The 23,532-nt window shown below is 38.4% G+C and overlaps 1 protein-coding gene across 5 annotated transcripts in view; it reads right to left on the bottom strand.

Moving 5' to 3' along the window:
• The window catches only part of pcif1 (phosphorylated CTD interacting factor 1), a 110,284-nt gene that overhangs the window by 30,466 nt on the left and 56,286 nt on the right, over positions 1-23,532 (bottom strand). For 4 of the 5 annotated variants that reach the window (XR_009514047.1, XM_059980408.1, XM_059980407.1 and 1 more), the window contains 5 exons: positions 17,345-17,444; positions 12,816-12,978; positions 6,722-6,894; positions 3,306-3,392; positions 1,489-1,673 (listed from right to left, as the gene is read on the bottom strand). Coding sequence is in view for 4 of the 5 variants with exons in the window: in XM_059980408.1 (XP_059836391.1) it covers positions 1,489-1,673; positions 3,306-3,392; positions 6,722-6,894; positions 12,816-12,978; positions 17,345-17,444 (708 nt within the window). In the remaining variant the exon portion in view is untranslated. The remainder of the gene's footprint in view (positions 1-1,488; positions 1,674-3,305; positions 3,393-6,721; positions 6,895-12,815; positions 12,979-17,344; positions 17,445-23,532) is intronic. The other variant, XM_059980410.1, reaches the window with a different exon arrangement.

Genomic DNA, 23,532 nt, shown 5'->3' with positions numbered 1-23,532 from the left:
ATTTTACAATGCAATGAAGGATTATGCTAAAATGTTAATTTTATACGGTTCTCCAAATATGCTGCATGATCTGTCTTCTATTTTCATTCCACAATCAGTTTACTAGTTTTTTTTGGTCAGAATGGGAATCACTGATCCCACAAAAACTGCTGACAAGCAATTCAATGATCCTAACTCTATACATAAGCTGCCCTATGTTTTTCAGTAACACTGCTCTTACTGTGGAAGTAACCTAAATATTTGATTCTATGCCACTTTAGCAAATACCCACTAAAATATAATTTTTCAAAAATAATATTAAGAAAAAAGGAATACATAGCTAGATGACATATAAATGAGAGTCATGGAAATGAGTGACACTTCAAAATGGTATGGGAAAATGTACATGGGAATCAGAGACACATGCGATTGATGAAGAAAGGGAATGAGAAAAATGCAAATATGAAATGCAAGTGAGAGAGAAAAGGGTTGTACAAATAAGACGTGAATAACAAACACAGAGAAAGAGAAACCAGGGAAGGATAGAGAAATATAAACAAGAGCACAGATGGTAAAAAGACAGGCATGGACAGAGACAAAAAATACTATGGAAGGCAGAGAAAGAAAGATGAGGGAGAAAAACACAAGAAATAGGAGTAGGAAGGCGAGTTACATAGAAACAAAGGCACAGCTACAATGAAGGCAACTATAAAGTACATAAAAACAAAAAAAATAAGAGGAAAGGACATTAAAAGGCATATGAGAGCAGAACACATTAGGCAAATGGTGATCGTCTAATAAATGCCAATGATTAATCCCTTCAACCAAAACGCACCAATATACCATCCTCCAGTGATCCTTACCACCATGTACCCCATCATCCTTCTCCCAATCCCATCTCTTTAGCACCTTCGCAGAAAGATGCATTTTTAAGAATGTAATATCTATTAAGCACAGTGCCTTGGAAATCACGAGTAATAGAACTTTACAGCCTTGCACAGAACTCTCATGGATACTTTCTCCTCTACCCCCCCACAAAAAAAAACATTTTTCTCTTCTCCACTTTTCTTGGTACGAAGAATGTTGTACCCATCCAAAATAATGCTACAGTGAAGCCAATGAAAAATAAAAATGAAGCATGGAGTAAAATGAGAGCATGAATCAAATCTGTCCATCAGAGGGATATGGTTATAATTACTTGAGAAGCACAAGTGAAAAATAATATGAAGCACAAAAAAAGTGTAATTAATGAGACAAAAATGTGGAAAAGAAACGAACATGGAACTGATGAGAAAGACAGAAAACACAGAGCAAACTAATATTCTTGAAATAACCATAATCAAAATATAAAACTTTAAAGATACATTACCACTTAAAAACAACCACAGAAAATAAACAAACTCTGATTTTAGTAGCAGATTTATTAACTGATTGACCACAACAGACAGAAACATTTGCATTTAGCTCAGTAAAACAAACTTGAGTGATAAATTATGATGCCATACTCACCCCCTAGAACCAAAGTAGCCATCAGTATCAGGGAACGCAGAGCAGTATTGTCTGAAGTAACAGTTCAGTGGTGAGGCAAAGCACTCAAACGTCACACCAAACTGTTTATTCAATGCTTCAAATACAGCTACTGGTAAAGCCCCTTGCAAGCCAGTACCTTCATGTATTCCAAGACCAAACATGGACTGAAACAAAGCAGACACACTATTATAAAATTATTTCTTTTCACAAGAATCATTAACAAGAACCTGCAGTTATTTAATGATGGCATGCAGTGGTAAATCATTTTGAAAAATACTGCTATGCATCTACAAGGAAAATAAAATAGCAAACCAAATGTCAGCCTTTGTTGTAAATGGACCCCAACCAAAATTCCAGCTCACCTGGTCCTATTAAGTGATTTCTCTACTCACAAGAACTTAAGTATTTTGGTCACTCTCAATCATTGAAAAAAATTTGAACCTCCATAAATAAGAATTTTGTTTTCAGCTAGAACAGAAAGGAAGCCTAGGCTACTGTGGTTGGTTGAGAGAAGCTGTATGCATTCATAGTTTGTAGTGTGAAACATGCTAAATAGCTGCCTCAGCAAATTATACTCTGCCTCTGTGGTCATTCTGATGATTTCAAGCGTTACTAAATGGAGATAAATTTCTCTGAAATTGTTTCTTAAAGAACTTTGCACTGATATGTCAATTGGCCCTTCCTCTACATGCAATAACATAGCTTTATTCAATGTACACCCAGTGCTCTTTTTAAGTTAATAACCTAAGAAAATATGAGCAGAGCAAGACACTCAACCCATCAAGCTTGTTCCAGCATTTAATAGCTGGTCTGCTCCAGGCCTCATCTCTACTGTGCCAGTTCCCCATCAACCTCAATTCCCTCATCTTTCAAAAATCTACTTGTTCTTTAAATACCAATCCATTTATTAGTAAACACTATTGAGACTCCAAATGGTAATAAAACTTGAACATAAAAGAGCATCCATCTTTCCATTAGCGACTCAGTGTTCCATAATGCTACAAGTAGCTTTACTATCAATTGCGTTATACTGGCATTAGAAGCAAGGTCCATCTTAGATTAAGGCTGAGGAGAGAGGAAGCAGCTTAGAGTGTTATTATCCAAATACATGAAATGCTAAGAAAGTTCAGCTGAGGTCTGTGGAAGGTGACGATGTTCTGACTTGTACTTGGTTCGGACATAGAAACAAACTGGGCTTTGGTACTAGTGGCTCAAATCCAAGAGGGAAAACACTTGTAATGTTGTTAATTGGAAGGCAGGCAGGCATGTTCTAAATGAGTCCTTATACCACATATGCACTTCCAAATTATGGTAGTTACTAGTGTTGCTTTTGAATGAGTAATTTGTCTGACAGGTCTTATAAAGGGATCAGCAGTTAAGACTGTAAGAGACTGAGGCAATTATACCAATAATTTAAAAAAAAATAAATTTCAAACTGAGGAGCCTGTGCCAGAACTAGTTCAAATACAGTGGGCCATTAATTGCATCAACAAAAACAAAAGAAAAACATCCTTTAACTATGCACAAACAAATCAAGAGAAATTTTAAAAATAAAACCTCAACACAAATGCTAGAATTTCCACAGAGCATTTGGAAGCTATTGTTAAATTCAAGATTTTCACTGGACAGTGAGGAAAGAACACAACTTCTGATAATGAGAAAAGAGCCAAAAAACAATCTTGAAGCTTAATTTGGGCTCAGTGAAAAGCATTTATGATGCAGAGTTAATAACTGGTCACTGAAATCACTAAGGGAAATGCTGTTTAATGTTAATTTCAACTGTGTTTACAGCTTACCTGATATCGCCTGAGTAAACACCAGACCCTTGCCAAGAACTTTTCAAATCGTGGGTCATCAATACAACTGTACCTATACAACTGTTCCTAAAAAAAAAGACAAGATAAAGCTCTTTCAAGGTCTAATTCACTTTTCTGTGTTTTTTCTATCAAAATAAACAATACAAAGCCTTTTCATTCTTACATTCCTTAAAACCAATAGGACTGTTGCCACTCATATTGCCCCCTGGGGTGATACTCTACAACAATAATTGAGGGGCTTCCTTGCCCAATATGGAGTGGAGTGGAAAAACCCTACACAGTGGTCCTTCCCCACCGAATCCTTGTGATGGCTGCACCAAGATTCAGTGCGTCCCTCAGCAAGTACTCCTGCAGCCTGGAATGTGTCAGTTGGCAGCATTCCTCTATGAACATCTTAATCCACTGACAATCTAAAGGGCATCTTTCACAGAGTCGATAATTTGTCAGCAGCATTTGATGTCCATCTGTCTGTTTACCTACAAGCATAAAACTGCCAAGGCTGCACCAAGAAAGCACAAGGTTATAGACCTAAAACATTGACTGTTGCTCCTTTCAAAGATTCTGCCTGACTTGTTATTCTGTTTTTGATATTTTTGGCATCCACATTCTCTTTCGATTTGCACACACCCTATATGAAAGCACTGGAATGGGAACTTTTCAAAGTTTAAAGTAAATTTATTTAAGTATATATACGTCACCATAAACAAACCTTCTTGTGGGCATATTCAATAAATCCATAATAGGATAATAACTATAATAGAATCAATGAAACCACACCAACTTAGGCATTCAACCAATGTGCAAAAAACTTTATTTTCAATCGAGATCGTAATTATTTTTGTGAACAGAAACACTGCAGATTCAGAGTTCTGCTGCCAGGTCCTAAGGTCCACCACATTGAGACAGGTTGAATAAGGGACTTGAGCATCCGCGAACTTTGGTATCCACGAGGGGTCCCAGAACTAATTCTGGGGTCCCAGAACTCTCAGTAAGGAGGGCCGACTGTATTCACTGTTTTTTTTATATAGCGGACTCATGAACAGAGACTTTATAGTACGTTCAAGAGATTTCTGCAGGCTTTTTGCTGTTACCCTTAGGTTCTTTTTCCACCTCCTTCAGTATTGCACATTGTGCTCTTGGTGTAATCTTTGCAGGATGCTCACTCCTAGGGAGAGTAGCAACAGTACTGAGTTTCCTCCATTTGCAGAAAATTTCTCTTAATGTGGACTGATGAACACTCAGGTCTTTAGAAATGCTTTTGTAGCCTTTTCCAGCTTCACACAACTCTACAATTCTTCTTCCAAGGTCCCCAAAAGTTGTTTTGATCAAGGCATATTGCACATAAACAGATAATTTTTGAGAACAGCAAGCTCTATCAGTAATCAGAGTTTGTGTGTCATTTAAAAAAAAATAGGGCAGGGCACCTCTACAACCCAGAACTCCAATCTCAACTCATTGATTGGAACACCTGACCCTGAATAGCTTTTGTAAAAAGCATTACCCCAGAGGTTCACATACTTTTTCCAACAAATAGGTATAACATTGGAGCATTTTTCTCAATAAATAAGTGAACAAGCACAATCTTTTTTTCTGTTATTTATTTAATTGGGCTCTCTTTATCTAGTTTAGGATGTGTGATGATCTGATTATATCTTAGGTCATATTTATGCAGAAATAAGAGGAAATTCTACAGGGTTCAGAAACTTCCTAGCACCACTGTACATTTGTTTTCTTAACAGGTTTGTTACTACAGAGATTATTCATTTTTGACTAGATAATGTTTCACTCATGGTTTCCAACTCTATGGTATCAAATTAATGGTTTTTGACTGTTGATGGTACAGCTCTTCCTGTCATATCAAAATGGTTTATAATTTGTTAAGATATGTATTTCTTGGTTCTTGGCAATGTTTGGTTTTGACATTCAGTAGTGTTTTGCATTGGAGATGATACAGAATGCAAGTAACCTCTCAGAAATAGTTGCAAATCAGGATCTGGAAGGCAGGGAAGAATCTGGGAAAATTATGATCACTAAGGAAGTGGTACTGAACAATTATTGGAATTGGTAGCATGTTAGCGTAATGCTATTACTGTGCCAGTGATCACCAATCAGGGTTCAAATCCTGCTGCTGTCTGTAGGGAGTTTTCAATGTCCTCCCTGTGATAGTATAGGTTTCCTCTGGGTACTTCAGTTTCTTCTCACATTCCAAAGACGGAAGTTAGGCTACTGAGTTGTGGGCATGCTATGAGCACAAACTTTGCTGATTTGTTTTGATGCAAATGCTGCATTTCACTGTATATTTCAATGTACATGTGACAAAAACAAATCTTTTTAATTAGAGCTCTCAGGTCCTGGCAGATTTTATCTTAAGGTCCTTAAACAAATGACCTGTGGGACTGGTATTTCATTAGTTTTAATTTTCTGAAGTTCCTAAGATCCAGGGAGCACACCATTAGATGGGAAAATAGCATATGGAATAATTTTATTCTAAAAAGGAGACAAAATGTGAAACTTCGGCCAGTTCAGATTAACATCAGTAATAAGGGAAACATTTATTGCTATTACTAAAGATATTTCTAGAAGGGCATTTAGAAAAATTCAAGGTAATCAGGCAAAATTAAAATATTTTGTAAAAGAAAAACATATTTGATCTGTTTATTGCAGTTCTTTGAAGTAGTAACATCTGTGGTATAAGGTGGGAGGGAAGGGGAACTGGTGGATTTACAATATTTAGATTTCCACAAGGCATTTAGCAAGGTGCTGCATTTCAGACAGTTGAAAAAAATCAAAAGCCCATGATACAGGATAACATACTAACAAGGATATGATTAGCTGGCTATCAGGAAGGTCTGCAGGAATAAATGGGTGGGTCATTTTCTGTTTGGCACAATGGAGTATAATGTGGGAAAAAGCTGAAATTATCCTTTTTGGCAGAAAAAAAATTAAAATATATATTATGTAAACACCAAACGACTACTGGGTTTGTAGATCCAGGAGAAATTAAGTAATATTTTGATCTTAAAATTTGCATCTTTGTTTACAAATTGCTTTCAGGATTTAGCTCCACCCCATTTCTATTCTCCTCCAATTTTAAATCACTTCAGAAAATTGCGGAAATTCAAGAGACAGACCATTCACTGCTGTGTCCTTGTAGGTGGAACTGAAGCATTCAGCTTATTCTTACTTTCTTGTAGATTACAAAGCTTCAAATGCATTTTCATATGTTTTAAGGGTTTCTGCCTTTACCATTTCATTAGGCCAAGTTCCAGTCCCTTGCCACCAATTTCTCAACTTCCTACTAATCCTTCTTACAGTTACATTTCACACTATATTGCATAAACAAAATCAATTTCATACTCTCTAACCCTATAAACCAGATGAAAAAAGTAACTCACCAGTTTACTTAAGTAGTTCCGGTTGATTTTCCTAACTTCTCCTTTATAACGTACACAGGCCAAATCATTCTCAAAGTGCATTTCAACACGTGGGAGTGGAATTGTAGGGTACACAAGCCTCGAAGGGTAACAGTACACCAACCTGTCCATTACTTCCGGCTTTTCCAACTCTTCTGAAGGAACAGTAGAAATGAAATGTAGATTTCAGAAGGCAAATTGCATCCAATCTCCTCTTTGTAATAATAACAATTCCATGATCATTTACATTACTAACTTTGTATTAAAATAAATAAATGGTTATCTGAATTAAGGTAACAGTTTTAAAGCATCTAGATGCTTCTGTAAAGCAGCTTTTGAAGATATTAAACATCATAGTTTAATTAAGTTTTGTGTAGCGAAGTCCCTTAGCAAAGGGAATTTGTCATCTTTACCTGCTCTGGCCACATACAAATTCAAACATTTCAATGTAGTTGCTCTTAAATGGCGTCTAAAATGAACTAGGAGGCCAGGCAACTCAATTGTACCATTATTGCTCACTTTGAAAAACAGAAAGGAGAAAACAAAACAGGATGGATCACCTTACATTACCCAAGACAACAAGGTAATCACTACAAAGTTTCTGGAGACAAATTCCTGTCTTTACACATCATATTGGGGAGCGCTGCAGTTCTGCTAAATGGGATAGACTTGGATCAATTCAAAACCGTATATACGTGGGGCAATGATGACAGGAGAAATCTGTTTCACCGCAGTCTGTAACCTGCTGCCCAGCTTATTGCACACATCACCACTATCATCACGCTGGGGATCAACACCAGTTTAACAGAGTGCAGAAGGGCACACTAGACCAGTAGTAGGCATACCTAAAATTGAGGTTGTTAGAACATAGAACTACATATGTGCATAACATCAGTGACATAAAGTGATTTAAAACTGGAGAATAGAAATGGGGCGGAGCTAAATCCTGAAAGCAATTTGTAATCAAAGATGCAAATTTGGGCTTGTATATACTGGAATTTGTTTAAAAAGGGCTCAAAATGTAAGCTGGGAAATTATAGGCCGGTAAGTTTGACATCGGTAGTAGGTAAATTATTGGAAGGAATACTAAGAGCTAGGATCTACAAGTATTTGGATAGATAGGGACTTATTAGAAAAAGTCAGCATGGCTTTGTGCGTGGTCGGTCACATTTAACCAATGTATTAGAGTTTTTCGAGGAAGTTACCAGAAAAGTGGATGAAGGGAAGGCAATGGATGTTGCATACATGGACTTTAAGGCCTTTGACAAGATCCTGCATGGGAGGTTAGTTAGGAAGATTCAGTTGCTAGGTATACATGGGGAGGTAGTAAATTGGATTAGACATTGGCTCAATGGAAGAAGGCAGAGAGTGGTAGTGGAGGATTGCTACTCTGAGTGGAGGCCTGTGACTAGTGGTGTACCACAGGGATCAGTGCTGGGTCCATTGTTATCTATATCAATGATCTGGATGATAATGTGGTAAATTGGATCAGCAAATTTGCTGATGATACAAAGATTGGAGGTGTAGTGGACAGTGAGGAAGGTTTTCAAAGCTTGCAGAGGGATTTGGACCAGTTGGAGGAATGGGCTGAAAAATGGCAGACAGAGTGAGGTATTACACTTTGGAAGGACAAACCAAGGTAGAACATACAAGGTAAATGGTAGGACAATGAGGAGTACAGTCGAGCAGAGGGATCTGGGAGTACAGATACATAATTCCCTAAAAGTAGTGTCACAGGTGGATAGGGTTGTAAAGAGAGCTTTTGGTACATTGGCCTTTATAAATCAAAGTATTCAGTATAAGAGTTGGAATGTAATGGTGAGGTTATATAAGGCATTGGTTAGACCAAATTTGGAGTATTGTGTGCAGTTTTGGTCACCTAATTACAGGAAGGATATTAATAAGGTTGAAAGAGTGCAGAGAAGGTTTATAAGGATGTTGCCAGGACTCGAGAATCTGCGTTACAGAGAAAGGTTAAACAGGTTAGGACTTAATTCCCTGAAGAGTAGGAGAACGAGGGGTGATTTGATAGAGGTGTATAAAATTATGATGGGTATAGATAGAGTGAATGCAAGCAGGCTTTTTCCACTGAGGCTAGGGGAGAAAAAACCAGAGTTCATAGGTTAAGGGTGAAGGGGGAAAGTTTAAAGGGAACATGGGGTCGGTCTTCTTCACTCAGAGTGGTGGGAATGTGGAATGAGCTGCCAGATGAAATGGTGAATGAGGGCTCATTTTTGACATTTAAGAAAAACTTGGACAGGTATATAGATGAGAGGAGTTTGGAGGGATACGGTCCAGGTGCAGGTAGTGGGACTAGGCAGAAAAATGGTTCAGCACAGCCAAGAAGGGCCAAAAGACCTGTTTCCATGCTGTAATGTTCTATGGTTCTACGATCCCGACTATGCACTTGCAAATTATCCTTTATCTACAGATGCCTTCAACTTAACCCTTTCCTTTATGATCTGCTGCTAAATCCTATATTCTTCAGGAAAGGGGTCCGGGGTTGAACATATTTACATTTATTTCTTGCACTTTCTGTCCTTACTTTAGACAGGGAGGGAGAGCTTAAAGACTGTAATTATGGACTTCAAAGAATGTATACAGGCTACTGAAATGGAAGGACCTAGCAGTTGATTTATATCATGATCTGATATAGAGGAGAAGGAAATCGTGAAACTTTGCAAGAAATGCAAAATGTGAAGAGTTCAATTCAATAAGGTATTGAGAGACCTGAATGTGCATGTGCACAACCTTCAAAAGGTGGCAGGAGTATTAATAAAGTTATTTAAAACATGTAGGTTCCTGAACTTTACAAATCGAGCGAAAATACAGACAGAAAGAGGATACAATAGCCTTTATAAACAATAACAATTCAACCAGCACATTATACAGTGCTTATAAAAAGTATTCACCCATCTTGGAAGCTTTCATATTTTATCGTTTTACAACACTGAATCACAGTGGATTTAATTTGGCTTTTTTTTTTGACAATGATGAACAGAAAAAGACTTCTGTGTTAAAGTGAAAACAAATTTCTAAAAATTGGTCTAAATTTATTTAATTACTAAACAGTAAATAATTGATTGCATAAGTATTCACTCCTTTCAAGTCAGTATTTAGTAGATGTACTTTTGGCAGTTATTACAGCCTTGAGTCTGTGTGAATAGGTCTCTATCAGCTTTGCACATCTGGCCACAGCAATTCCCCCCAATTCTTCTTTATAAAACTGCTTAAGCTCTGTCAGATTGCATGGGGATCGTGAGTGAACAGTCCTTTTCAAGTCCAGCCACAGATTCTCAATTGGACTGAGATCTGGACTCTGACTTGGCCAATCCAGGAATGTTTTTAAGCCATTCCCATGCAGCTTTGGCTTTATGCCTGGGGTCACTGTCTTGCTGGAAAAGAAATCTCCCAAATCACAGTTCTCTTGCAGACTTCATCCGGTTTTCCTCTAGGATTTCCCTGTATTTTGCTGCATTCATTTTACTTTCTACCTTCACAAGCCTTCCAGGGCTTGCTGCAGTGAATCATCCCCACAGCATGATGCAGCCACCACCGTGTTTCATGGTAGGTATGGTGTGTTTTTGATGATGTGTGGTGTTTGGCTAACACCAAACATAGTGTTTAGTCTGATGGCCAAAAAACTCCATTTTGGTTTCATCAGACCATAGAACCTTTTTCCAGCTGACTTCAGTCTCCCACGTGCCTTCTGGTAAACTCCAGCCAAAATTTCATGGAAGTATTTTTTTTTAAAAAAACAGTGGCTTTCTTTTTGCCACTCTCCCATAAAACTGCGACTGGTGAAGCACCTGGGCAACTGTTGTACATGCAGTCTCTCCGATCTCAGCCACTGAAACTAGTAACTCCTCCAGAGTTATCAGAAGTCTCCTGGTGGCCTCCCTCACTAGTCCCTTTCTTGCATGGTCACTCGGTTTTTGAGGATGGCCTGTTCTTGGCAGATTTACAGCTGTGCCATATTCTTTACATTTCTTGATGATTGACTTAACTGTACTCCAAGAGATATTCAGTGACTTGAAAATTTTCTTACATCCATCTCCTGACTTGGGTTCAATAACCTTTTTCGTGAAGTTGCTTGGAATGTTCTTTTGTCTTCATGGTGTAGTTTTTGCCAAAATACTGACTCATCAGCAATTGGACCTTCTACATACAAGTGCGTTTCTACTATAATCAATTGAAACATCTTGACTGCACACTGGTGATCTCCATTTATCTATTTATGTGACTTCTAAAACCAATTGACTGCACCAGTGAAGAACTAGTGTGTCATATTAATGGTGCTGAATATTTATGTAATCAATTATTTAGTGTTTTATATTTGCAATTAATTTAGATCACTTTATAGAGATCTGTTTTCACTTCGACAGAAAAGAGTCTTTTTCTGTTGATCAGTGATCCATTGTGACTCAATGCTGTAAAACAACAAATCCTGAAAACTTCCTGGGTGGTGGGGGGGGTGTGGAAGAAATGTGTATACTTTTTTTTAATAGGCACTGTATAATGTATGACAAGTAAAAATTGTCTAACATTATAAATTAATACATTGTTTACTTAAATATAGCACCAAATGCCAACAGGAAAAATGGTCCAGTCATTGCCATGAAGGAAAGTTAAAAACTGTATTAGATCAAAGGAAAACTTGCCAAAAATGTAATAAGGCTAAGTACTGTGAAAGCTTCAGAATTCAGTAAAGGATGAAAAGGTATTGCAGGTTGACCTTCAATAATCCAGCACCATTGGGACCTGAGGGGTGCCGGATTTGTGAAAATGCCGAATTACAGAAGGATCACATTAAGCAATGGCTAACCGCCTCATCATACCTTTAAAATATCATGTAAATCAGTACAAGTTAGATAATAATGAAACAGAAATATTAAATGAGTAGCAAGTGAAATTTTAATAAAGTAATATACTGTACAGGCACAGATAAAATAAAGGGTACAGGTAAATGTACAGGAATTAACTTATACAGAACAGTTGAGCACTTCCACTTCTAAAGTGAGACATTTAATATACTTTCAGGCAATGTTACGTGTCTACAAGTGTGGGGTTGTCAGGATCATCAACATTTTCATCTTGAAAAATGAATGAAGCATCAGGAACTGGTGCTGAAACTGGCACAACAGTTTCTTCAGAAACTGTTGATGTTGGTAGCAACACATCTGGGTGAGCAGAAGCAGAAGCTGGAGAAAGGAGGACTTCTATATGTCACATTTTACGCCACCACCAAGCTGCCGGGGAATCGGCGCTGGGCTCTTCTCTCTTCACTCGTAGTTACTGAGGGAATCCTCGTTAGTTTCTTTTCCTCCGCTTAGTAATATGCTTAAATTCAGCGGGTCACCACGTCTGATCTGACGTCGTAGGCAGAAGAGTATGGAGCGCCTGCTAGGTGACGCCGGAGGGCCGTGTTCAACTGCCCGCAGGTGGGCGAGAAGGCGGACCGACCCTGCGCGCACCAGCTCCCCTGCTGCTTGCAGGTGAGACAGGCGGGTGCTGGACGGCCACGTCTCATGCAAATGATATTAATAAATGCAGGAAAACAAAGCAGGAATCGCCTCTCCATGCTTACAAGAGCGTGCCAACACGTGAACAGATCTAGCGCAACCAAAACAATGCTCAGCAGATTGGTACGGTGGTCCAGGAAATTTCAAATTACAGTTGCACAGAAAACTTGAAATCAGTGCCGGATTATTGAAGAAACCAGATTACAGATAGTCAGATTAGTGAAGGTCAACTGTAATAAGGAAAAAGGATGAATATGTGGGTTAGCTAGTGAGAAACATAATAGCAGACTATGAGACTTCTTACACATATAGTACAAGACTAGAAGTTAATGTGGATCCTTTATAGAATGAGACAAGAGACAATACATTGGAAAACAAGGAAATGACAGAGAAATTAAGATATAGAAAAACCTCTGATAAAAAATGGTGACCTAAATTTTAGGTGTGAAAGGTGCTCAAAGATGTTAGAACAGTAAAAGCTCTGTTATCCAGTTCATACTACTCTTGATACTTTAAATCTTTATTATTGGCTTGCTAGTGACTGCATAACTCACCTGAGATGTTGCACTCACGGAGTACTGCTAAATGCTTCTCTCGGACTCGCTTCGCATATTCACTAGATATGTAATATATCTTCCCGCAGATTGCTTCCACTGAATCTTTAGCCACTGCTGCCACATGGGGTCCACATTGTTTCCGCAAATGTTCAAGCCTCTCCTGCAATAAACAAGATTCAGGATTTCATCCAACAATTTAGATCAGAATATATTTCTATAAAGAAGTAAATAGCATGTAAATAGCATTTACATAACCCACATTTTTCATATTACCATTCTCTAAGTTCCAATGCCCCTTTGTCAGTAGTTTGAAATTTCTTGGTACGAAACATCAGTTTTTCTGCTCTATTGTTATTTAGTGTTTAAGACACTTGCTCAGAAACAAGAGTTCTGCTAGAATCAGTGCTAAAAGGCATCATTCCAGTATTAAAGTACTATGCAAAAGTCTTTGGCATATTAAAAAAAAATTCTGTAAAGTTAAGATGCTTGCGAAAATAATGAATTTTCTGAATATCAAAAAATTTCCTATAAAAAGCAATGAACAGTTAACATTAGTTATGATCACCCATTGCCTTTAAAACTACATTAAATCTCAGTTTTATAAGAAAATCAGCTGGTATGTTATTCCAAGCACCTTGGAGAACTTGCCACAGTTCTTCTGCAGACTTTGGCCACCTTGCCTGCTTTTGTCTCCAGGTAATTGCAGACAGCCTCAATGATGGTGAGCGTAGGGCTCTATGGAGACCATAGCATCTGTTGCAGAACTCCTTGTTCTTCACTTTCACTGAAGATAGTTCTTTACGATCTTGGCCATGTATGTGAGGTTATTGTAATGCTGCAGAATGTAGTTGGAACTGATCAGATGCCTCCATGATGGTACAGAGTGATCAATGAGAACCTACTTGTACTTCTCAGCATTGAGAAATCCATTAATTCTGACCAAATTACCAACTCCATTTGTAGAAATGCAGCCTCAAACCTGCAGGGAACCTCCGCCGTGATTCACTGTTGGCTGCAGCTGATCATCTCTGTTGCGCTCTCAAACTCTTCTACAAAGTTCCATTGTTTGAGCTAAAAGTTGCAAATTTTGACTCATCAATCCAGAGTTCTTGCCACCATTGTTCAGCACCCCAGTCCTTGAGTCTTTGTGCTAGGGTGAGTCTCTTGGCTTTGTTTTCTCTTTGGAGAAATGGCTTTTTGGCAGCAAATCTTCAATGAAGACCACTTCCAACAAGACTTCTCCAGACTGTAGTGTGGTTCCAGTGGTTTCTTTGAGTTAAGAGCCAATTACAATGCTGGACTTCTTCCAATTTAGAAGGGATGTCAGTTTGATGCATCTCTTCTGCTACACTTAGTTTCCATAGCCAACCACTGTGTTATTGCTCCTCAACTTGCTCATTTCTTTGTGCTTCTTCAGGAGAGCTTGACCAGCACATTTTGAAGCTCCTGTCTGCCACAAAATTTCAGTTTGGGAGACTTTCCTGATGCAGGATGATCACTAGTACCTTGATACTATGCTCACTCTTGCTATGGCGTAAGAACTTAAGATTTGAAGGTTAAAATCTCACTTCTACCACACCCTCACCTTTTAGTTTGGTTGTCCTTCACCCAGTTTGATTCCTTCTACACCTGTTTCTGTTTCAGTTAATCAGTTCATTGAGTTTATTATATCATTGATGATTAGCAGCTGTTTGTTATCTTTGTTTAATCATACATTGGGCTATATACCTACAAGGTAATCCAGTTTTTATTTGAAAAGTGGTCTGTTACTTAATATGTTACTTTCTTTAATGAAATACAAAACATTCTCTGATTTAATTTCTTGAAAAATGATTGATTGTAAATCTAAAATCTGCTCTTTTCTATTGATGCACTAATGCAGAAGACAGAAAATAAACATCTAGAACAAAATTTATATAAAAAACCTAGGATAAGGTCAAAGTAGCAATTGGACTAGCTGGAATAATGGGCTGAAAAGTGACAGATGGAATTTATCGTGGACACATGTGAGGTGTTGTACACTGAGAGGACCAACCAGGGTAGGTCTTACATGGTGAGTGGGAGAACAGAAGGATCTGGAAATACAGATCCATTAATTCTTTGAAAGGGGTGTCACAGGTAGATAGGGTCATGAAGAAAGCTTCAGGCACATTAACCTTCATAATCAATGTACAGAAAACACAAGTTGGATGTTAAGTTGAAATTGTATAAGACATTGGTGAGGCCTAATTTGAAGTATTGGATGCAGTTTTGGTCACTGACCTACAGGAAAGATGTATGTAAGATTGAAAGAGTGCAGAGAATATTTACATGCATCTTTCTGAGACTTGAAGACCTGAGTTATAAGGTTGAAAAGGTAAGGAATTTATTCCCAAGAGCATGGAAGAATGAGAGGAGTATATACAATTATGAGGGTTAGAGATAAGGGCACATGCAAACAGGTCATTTCTACTGAGCTGGGTGAGCCTACAACTAGAGGTTACATGTTAGGGGTGAAAGGTGAAATATTTAAGGGGGGCATGGGGGGAACTTCTTCACTTAGTAGGTGATGAGAGTGTGGAATAAGCTGCCAGCGCAAATGGTGGATGAGGGGTTGATTTCAACATTTAAAAGAAATTTGGATAGGTACATGGATGAGAGGGATATAGAGGACTATGGATCCAGGTTCAGGTCGATGGAAGTACGTAGATTAATGGTTTGGCACAGGGCCTGTTTCTGTACTACAGTAATGTTCTACCATGTTAACCTCTGGTGAGGGACATAGAAGAAACCCCATCCAGAGTACAACTTGTCCTCTTGCTGCTCTCAGTGCTTCTTTCAAGTGATGCTCAAAATCTTTCATGCCCTGGTATAAGCTCATGACACTTTCATGAATTGCATTCAGAGTTAAGAATTCTCACAGCTATTAATTCCTTATTGTATTCCACTGTGTGCACACCATTCATGAATTTGTCTAGATTGATGTGCCAGACTTTTCTATGGGATAGATCTTCCAATTTTGCTAAGTCCGGAAATGTTGGTGAAGAGCAGAAGAGAATGGCATACAGTATATCATTGCATACTTCATATTAGATGCCTAGATCATTCACAGATTGTCCTTCCTATCTTACAAACATTGCACTGTCTCAGAAGTCGAAATTGAATTATCACAATTTTAGTGATCAGTTATGAATCAACAACACTGCTATAGATCTAGAGTTATGAATTAACTCTTTCTGAATCTGTTCCTACTGATAAGGAAATTTTTTTCTGTTCATAACAAAGTGCCATTAAAGAACTAGAGAATTTTTCAATAATCCAGAAATTTCAATTAATTTATTTAAATTCCTTATTTGCTAAGGTGAGATTTAAAATCCTGTCTCCTACCCCTAGGTCAATAATCCAGTATTATAACTACTACACTGCTGAGTTCTTATTGTTTAGCTTTCCTATTACCTTATTACAGGTAGTCCCCAGTTACGAACATCCAACTTACAAACCGAGGAAGGAGAATGCCGTCCACCATTTTAAGTCGGACCGCGACGCTGTCTGCCATTTTAAGTCGTTGCTGTTGACACTGCGTTGAGTGTGTAACTTTGTATTTGGCTTAAATTTTTCTTAGCAAGATTCACCCTGACCCTGCCCCGTCTCTTCCAGTTGGCTGGTGGCGCAGTGAGATTAGTGCCGGGCTCGAGAATGGAGGTTCCCGAGTTCGGTCCAGTGACAGACTACTCCCGAGCAGTGCTGGGTTGATGTCGAGCTCACAACTCGACCTCATTAAAAAAACACTGCCACCTCCAGTTTAAATTCCCACGCAGAATATTGTGGAAGATTAAATACCCAAACCCAGCACAGCCCCCACTTGTCCTATTTAACCTGTCTTAGTACTGTGGACTTTAGGACCCGGGGAATTCAGTGCAGTGGTCCTTAGGACCCGCCGCCCACAGTGTTTCTGTTCCGTTGGTGGGAAGCGATCACCATTGAAAATAAAGTGGAAATGATAAAGCATTTGGAAAGAGGTGAAACATCATTGGTCATTGGAAAAGCATTGGGCTACAGTCGGTCAATGATCGGAACAATTTTAAAGGATAAAGTGAGAATAATGAAGCATGTGAAAGGCTCTGCCCCAATGAAAACTACAATTATTAATAAGCAATGCAGTGGTTTAATTATTGGAATACATACGTTTCTTAAGTGTTTTATATGCATAGAAAGGTAACATATATACTAAGACAAACGTTTGACTAACTGACGCTAAATAATACCAAATGTACCTGTTCCGACTTACGTAATCCGACTTAAAAGATGGACTCAGGAATGGAACTCGTTCGTAACCCGGGGACTATTCTTCTATGGCTAATTCCTCTTTAAAGACCATCTTGTTTGGCCCCAGTTCCCCACTGATAATTCTCTCTGAATCCAATTCTTGCACTGATGCTCACTATTTTGTGACTTCTATTATCCCTGACCTAAATGACCATATTAATATTCAAGCTACTATTGCGTTATTTTGTAATCTTCCTTTTAACTTTTAGTTTTTCTCTTACCATATAATCTTCTTTTGTAGCAGATGGTTCCTTTCGTAACCAGTTGAAAGTATCTTCAACGTTCCACTTCACAGTTTTCCTGATATCTGGTGTAGCGTTCCTGGGGAAGCAGCATAAAGTAATCAGGACAAAATGGATCCTGGGATCATTATTTCCAAACAGACAAAAAGAATCAAGATTTCTTCTCAGAGCCTGAAATACATTATTTTATTTTAAGATTCTATAATCACACCAACAACAACCCCAAAGGGGTTTGGGAAAACTTCCACTGTACCTGAAACCATAACAACTTATTTTCTAATTAACCTGTTATCTGACAGACACAGTAATTCCCACTGTGTACCAGAGTGGACACTGTATGGTGTGCTTCCAAAATAACCAAGTTCCAAGTCGAAAAAGTATGTTTGATCCTTTATTATGAAACCAGCAAAGATGAACAATCTTATAGTGACAAAAAACTAACAAAACTAAATTAGTAATAAAGTGAAATAATAACTAGCATAATTAAACATAATTAATACAATAAGTGTTCCAATTAGCAGTCATCAGAAAAAAATCACCCCTGGTTCAATCCCTCTCAACAAGACTAAACTAAGTCGAAGCAAGAATGCATTTGCTTCTACCACGCCCAAACCCACAAATTACCCCCAATAAACATGATACACGAAGTACAATACAGATAGACAGGAAATACATGCATGGCTCCTATGTACAGTACGAAAACAGGCCCTTATACTGCCAACTAGCCCCATTTACCTGCATTCCGCCCAAGTTCCTTTCAACCATTCCTATTCACATCTTTTAAATGTTCTACCATATATCCATTTACCACTTCTTCTAGCAGTTTTTTCCATGTCCACAACCCTCTATGTGAAAAAACTGTCATTCAGATCCCCTTTAAATCTTTCCTCTCTTACCTTGAATCTATGCCCGAGTCTTAGACTCTTTGCGAAAGGATTGTGGCCATACACCTCTTCTATGTCCCTTGTGATTTTACAAACCTCTGTAAGGTCACCCCTCAGCCTCCTATGCTCCAGGAAAAAAAGTCCTATCCTATCCAGTTTTTCCTTTCAACTCAAGCCCTCCAATCCCAGTAATATCCCTGTGAATCTTTTCCGCACCCTTTCAAAGTAAATTTATTATCAAGGTACGTATATGTACCATATACTATCTTGAGATTCATTTTCTTGCAACAATTAAATAAAATAGAATCATTGAAAAACTACAGAGTCGCTATTTTCTTTGGAAACAACTCTATTTCTATCTTTAACATCTCTATTTTTCCCTTTCAGGGTTCTTTTGAAGACCCTGACCTGGAGTTCCAAGCTGACTTTGGTTCTTTGTGGGAGTGGGACCTGCTCTCGGGATCTCATGACTGGCTGCTATATGATGCTAGGACGCGGCCTAGAAGACTAGCGCACCTTCAGGGTTCTGGGATTTCGTGGTTCTGGAGGCAGGCGGACTCGAGCTCGATGCCTCCGCAGGAAATTGGTGTGTTGTGGGAATACACGGAAGATCCAAAGCAGCAAGTTGGGGGCTGGCTGTATGTCTAGAGACTTGATTTTTTTGGGCACAGAGCTCGGAAAAAAGCTCATATATCAGTGAGTTGTTTGGAATGTCTCCCCTCTCACTGTGAAATGGGGATGCCCCTTTTACCCTTATTAGGGAGAGAGTGAGCCTGTGGTATGTGGAATACCGGGTGAACTAGTAGTCTTCGGGGTACTGCAAGTCTGATTCTTTACTGATGCTTTGTTGCGCGCTTCAGCGCTTGGTGGGGGAGGGGGGACCGTCACTTTGCTGCTGCTTTTTGTGGGTGGGGGACTTGGAGTTCTAACATTTAACTGTCATTCATTCCTTGGGGTACTCCTCTGTTTTTGCAGACAGTTGTGAAGAAAAAAAATTTCAAGATGTATATTGTATATATTTCTCTGACATTAAATGTACCTTTGAAACACCAACTGGCAAACTGTTTCTTAGAGGGAAATTACAGGCTGCAGATTCCAGCAACAGCAGTTCAAATCTGGTAGAGTTCTGAGTTGCCTGTAAAATGTACCCATATATCGCCAGTGGCATCTTCCCAAGAGCCCAGCTTAATGACATTGTTCCTGTGGTAAGTAACCAGAACTGCACAGAATATTCCAACTGTCAACCTCTCGTATAGTTGATATAGTTAACATAGTGTCCCAACTCTTCTAATCATCACCTTGACTAATGAAGACAAGCATGTCAGACATGTTCTTCAACAACCTTTCTACCTGTGTTGCCACTTTAAAATCAGATTATCACTGACATATTTGTAAAACATTTTGTGGCATCAGTAAAGTGCATGACATAAAAATTGCTCTAAGTTATACATATATAAATAATACAAAAGAGGAATAGCAAGGTTCATGGACCACTCATAAATCTGCTGGCAGAGAAGAAGCTACTCCTAAAATGTGAATGTGGGTCTTCAGGCTCCCCTCCCCAATGGCAGTAATGAAAAGATGGTGAAATCCTTAATGATAGATGCTGCCTCCTTGAGGCATCCCCTTTTGAAGATGTCCTCAATGTTGGGAAGGTTTATGCATCATACAAATACATTGGATTCCAATTAATAGGGACCTATCGGGATCAGTATATTTTGGCCCAGTTAAATGGCTGCCCCAATTAACCATGAAGTTTCATGGAAATAGTTAAAAAGGTATAAAAAAGACAAATTACTGTTGAGTAAAAAATTATGTATGTAAATGAAAGCAGAACACTATTATTGTATTATAAAACTGTGCATGAGTTCCTAATAGTTATCAACAGAAGAAATTCAGGTATACTGCTGTGTTCTTTTGATTGACTGTAAATGAACAAAATCAGTACAGACATCTAGGGTAGATAATGGACTGCCTTCTTACAATGCTTTCAACGTTTGCATCCTCCAATCTTCATTTTCACTGTAACATTCAAGATGGTTGTTGACACCTTCAAATACTTCATAGTTCCTGACTTAATGAAATAGTGAAATCGTTTCATTTTCACTCAGTTGTTTCTGGTATCAAGCCTCAATGCTTGAAAGCACAGTGAGCAAAACAGTTCTGAATTGTCTTACTGCTTATGTATCGCCAACTATCAGTGGCAAAAATTACTGCTTTTTGAACACAAACCTATGTAATTAATGCTATTTAAAAACTGTCCCCTCTAAGCATGGTGTAGTGTCTAGTGGCCACACAAGTGATGTGACTGATGCTAATTAGAAACTGCTTGGTTACAGGCTCCTGTCCCATTAAGTGGCAGAGTGTCCCAAATAAACAAAAGGAATGCCAGCTATTTTTCGATTAGTTTTTTTTTCTTTATTAATGGTCCCAAGTAAGTGGCTGCCCGGATTAACCGATGGCCCAATTAACTGGAATCCATTGTACTACTTTGAGATTCATTTTCTTAGTCATTTACAGGAAAATAAAGAAATACAATAGAGTTTATGAAAATTCTACAAAGACTGACAAACAACCAATGTGTTAAAAAAGACAAACTGTGCAAATAAAAATCAAACTGAGATCATGAGTTGTAGAATACTTGAGAGTCTAGGTTGTAAATCAGTTGTTGTGGTGAGTGAAGTTAGTGACAATGGTTAAAAAGCTTGATCGTTGAAGAGTAATAACTGTTCCTGAACTTGGTGGTGTGATACCTCCTATCCAATGGCAAGAATGAGAAGACAGCATATTGGGATTCTTTGATAATTGATACTGCTTTCCTGTGGCAGCACTCCATATAAATGTGTTCAATGATGGGTAGTGCTTGCCTGGGGTGGACTGGGCTGATTCCACCACTTCCTGTAGACCTTTCCATTCCTGGGTATTGGTGTTTTCATACTAGGCCATGGCACAACCAGTTGGGATACTTCCCATTGGGCATCTAAAAAAGTTTGTCAAAGATTTTAGTGACATGACAAATCTAAGCAAACCTCGAAGAAACCATAGAGCTGAATGCCTTTTTGTGATGGTACTTGCTTGCTGGCACTAGGACAGATCCTCTGATATGATACTGACAAGGAATTTAATGCTCCTGTTCCTTTTGCTTCTGAACCCCTAATAAGGACTGGCGTATGGACTTCTGGCTTCCTCCTCCTGTAGTCAATAATCAGTTCCTTGGTTTTGCTGACATCGAGTGAGTTGTTGTTGTGGCACCACTCAAGCAGATTTTCAATCTCCTTCCAATAATCTGATTTGTCATTATCTTTGATTCGGTCAACAGTGGTGTTGTCTGCAAACTTTAAAATGGCATTGGCCACACAATCATTGGTATAAAGGCAGTAACACAGGGGACTTAAGCAGACAGCCTTGTAGTGCATCTTTGCTGATGATGACTGTGGAGATGTTTTACCAATATGTACTGATTGGGGTCTGCCAGTAAGGGAATTGAGGATCCAGTTGCACAGGGAGGTATTGAGGCTCATGTTTTGGAGCTTAGTGAGCTCCTCTGAGATATATCCTCCAAGATGCTAATCCAGGAACTTGAATTATTTTCATCGATGACCCAGATAATAAGGACTGGTGTGTGTTCTTCCAACTTCCTCATTCTGAAATCCACAATTCAATGCATAGAACTATGTATTTGTACCGCTAGATCTTTCTGTTCTACAATGCTCTCCAGGGCTCTGCCACTTACATGCAAGACTTACTCTGGCTTAGCTTACCAAAATGCAGCACTTTGCACTTGTCTGAGTTAAGTTCTATCTTTCATTCTTTGGTCCAGTTTCCCATTTGGCCTGGATCCTTTGTAATCTCGGATATTCTTCATTATGATTGACTAGACCACCAATTTTGGTGTCAGTAACCTTGCTGACCCTGCCAACTATATTCTCATCCAAATCACTATAGACAACGAACAATGATTCAGCACCAATGCATACTGCTGGTCAGGCTTCCAATCTGAAAAACTCTCCGCAACCACCGCCTGACTACTTCCACTAAGCTAATTTTGAATCCAATTGGCTACCTCACCCTGGATCCCATGTGATCTAACCTTCCAGATCAGCAGACCATAGGGAACCTTGTTAAAAGCCTTGCTGAAGTCCATTCAGATGAATTGACTTTTTGGTTATCTCTTCAAAATACTCAACAAATTAGAGGGAAGCCATACTGACTATTTCTACTTAGTTCACATGTTGAAAGCCAAATAAATGCAGATACTAACAATCTAAAATAAAGGCAGAAGATGTTGGGAATACACAACAGGTTAGGTAATCTTTGTGAGAAGAAGAACAAATTTAACATTCTCAAAATGTTAACAGATCAGAAGCCTTCATCAGAACTGGAAATCAGAATATCTTTTCGAGTTCTGATGAAAGGTCATTGAACTAAAAACATAACACTATTTGGAGCACAATTTTGCAAAGTGTAAGCTTGAAGTCATCACAATCTGAGTTCATTACACTATTAAGGCATTAATCCAAATCTCTTGCATTTTATGCTAGCTTTGAATATTGTTATGAATAAAATAAATTTGGGAGTAAGCAATACATATAGTTGTTGCATGGGGTTCATAATTCCAATGTACATGATACAAATGTTTCACATAGCAGCCTTGCACTTTGCTGAAGAGTTATTTAAAATACCATCATCACTATTTTAAACATTTCATGCAGTAACACATTGGGAAGCACATGTGAGAATCTACCTGAATACTGCCACTGTGATCATCCCAGGGAGAGCCACTCTTAATATTGACATTGAGTTACATTTGGTCCGAATACTGAAACTGGGAACATTGCAGATAGAATCCATCTGAATACTGGAAGCATAGTGGAGCTTGTCTAAATTTTGATAAAGGAAACATTGCCAGGTATTTGAATTTGAATACAGATAGGGAGATCATGACAAGAAAAATTCTGAGTACTAATTATGGGATTAATCAAAACTTTGACTGGATGTAGGGAATCTATAAGAAAGAATTGTCTCTAAGTATTTTTTTGCACAGTACTACCATTTTCTGACGTACAGAATGGAAAGCTAATAATGAGACTATTCTGTTTGAATTGTGTCACTCCAGTCTATCATTTCTTTCCTTCTTAAATAACAATTTCTCCTTGGTGGTCATGCAGTCCTTAGGTACCAAGCTTGTAGTTAAAGAGCATTAGAAGATGTTTAATTAGAGCCTGTGTTATTGCCTTTCATTTCTTTTAAGAGCCTGGGTTACTGGGCTTAACAATTTTTTTT

The sequence above is a fragment of the Hypanus sabinus genome, chromosome 9 (assembly GCF_030144855.1).
Source record: "Hypanus sabinus isolate sHypSab1 chromosome 9, sHypSab1.hap1, whole genome shotgun sequence".
In the NCBI taxonomy this organism is placed as follows: Eukaryota; Metazoa; Chordata; class Chondrichthyes; order Myliobatiformes; family Dasyatidae; genus Hypanus; species Hypanus sabinus.
Note: the sequence above shows the minus strand (reverse complement) of the source record. Positions and strands in the feature narration are given on the sequence as shown.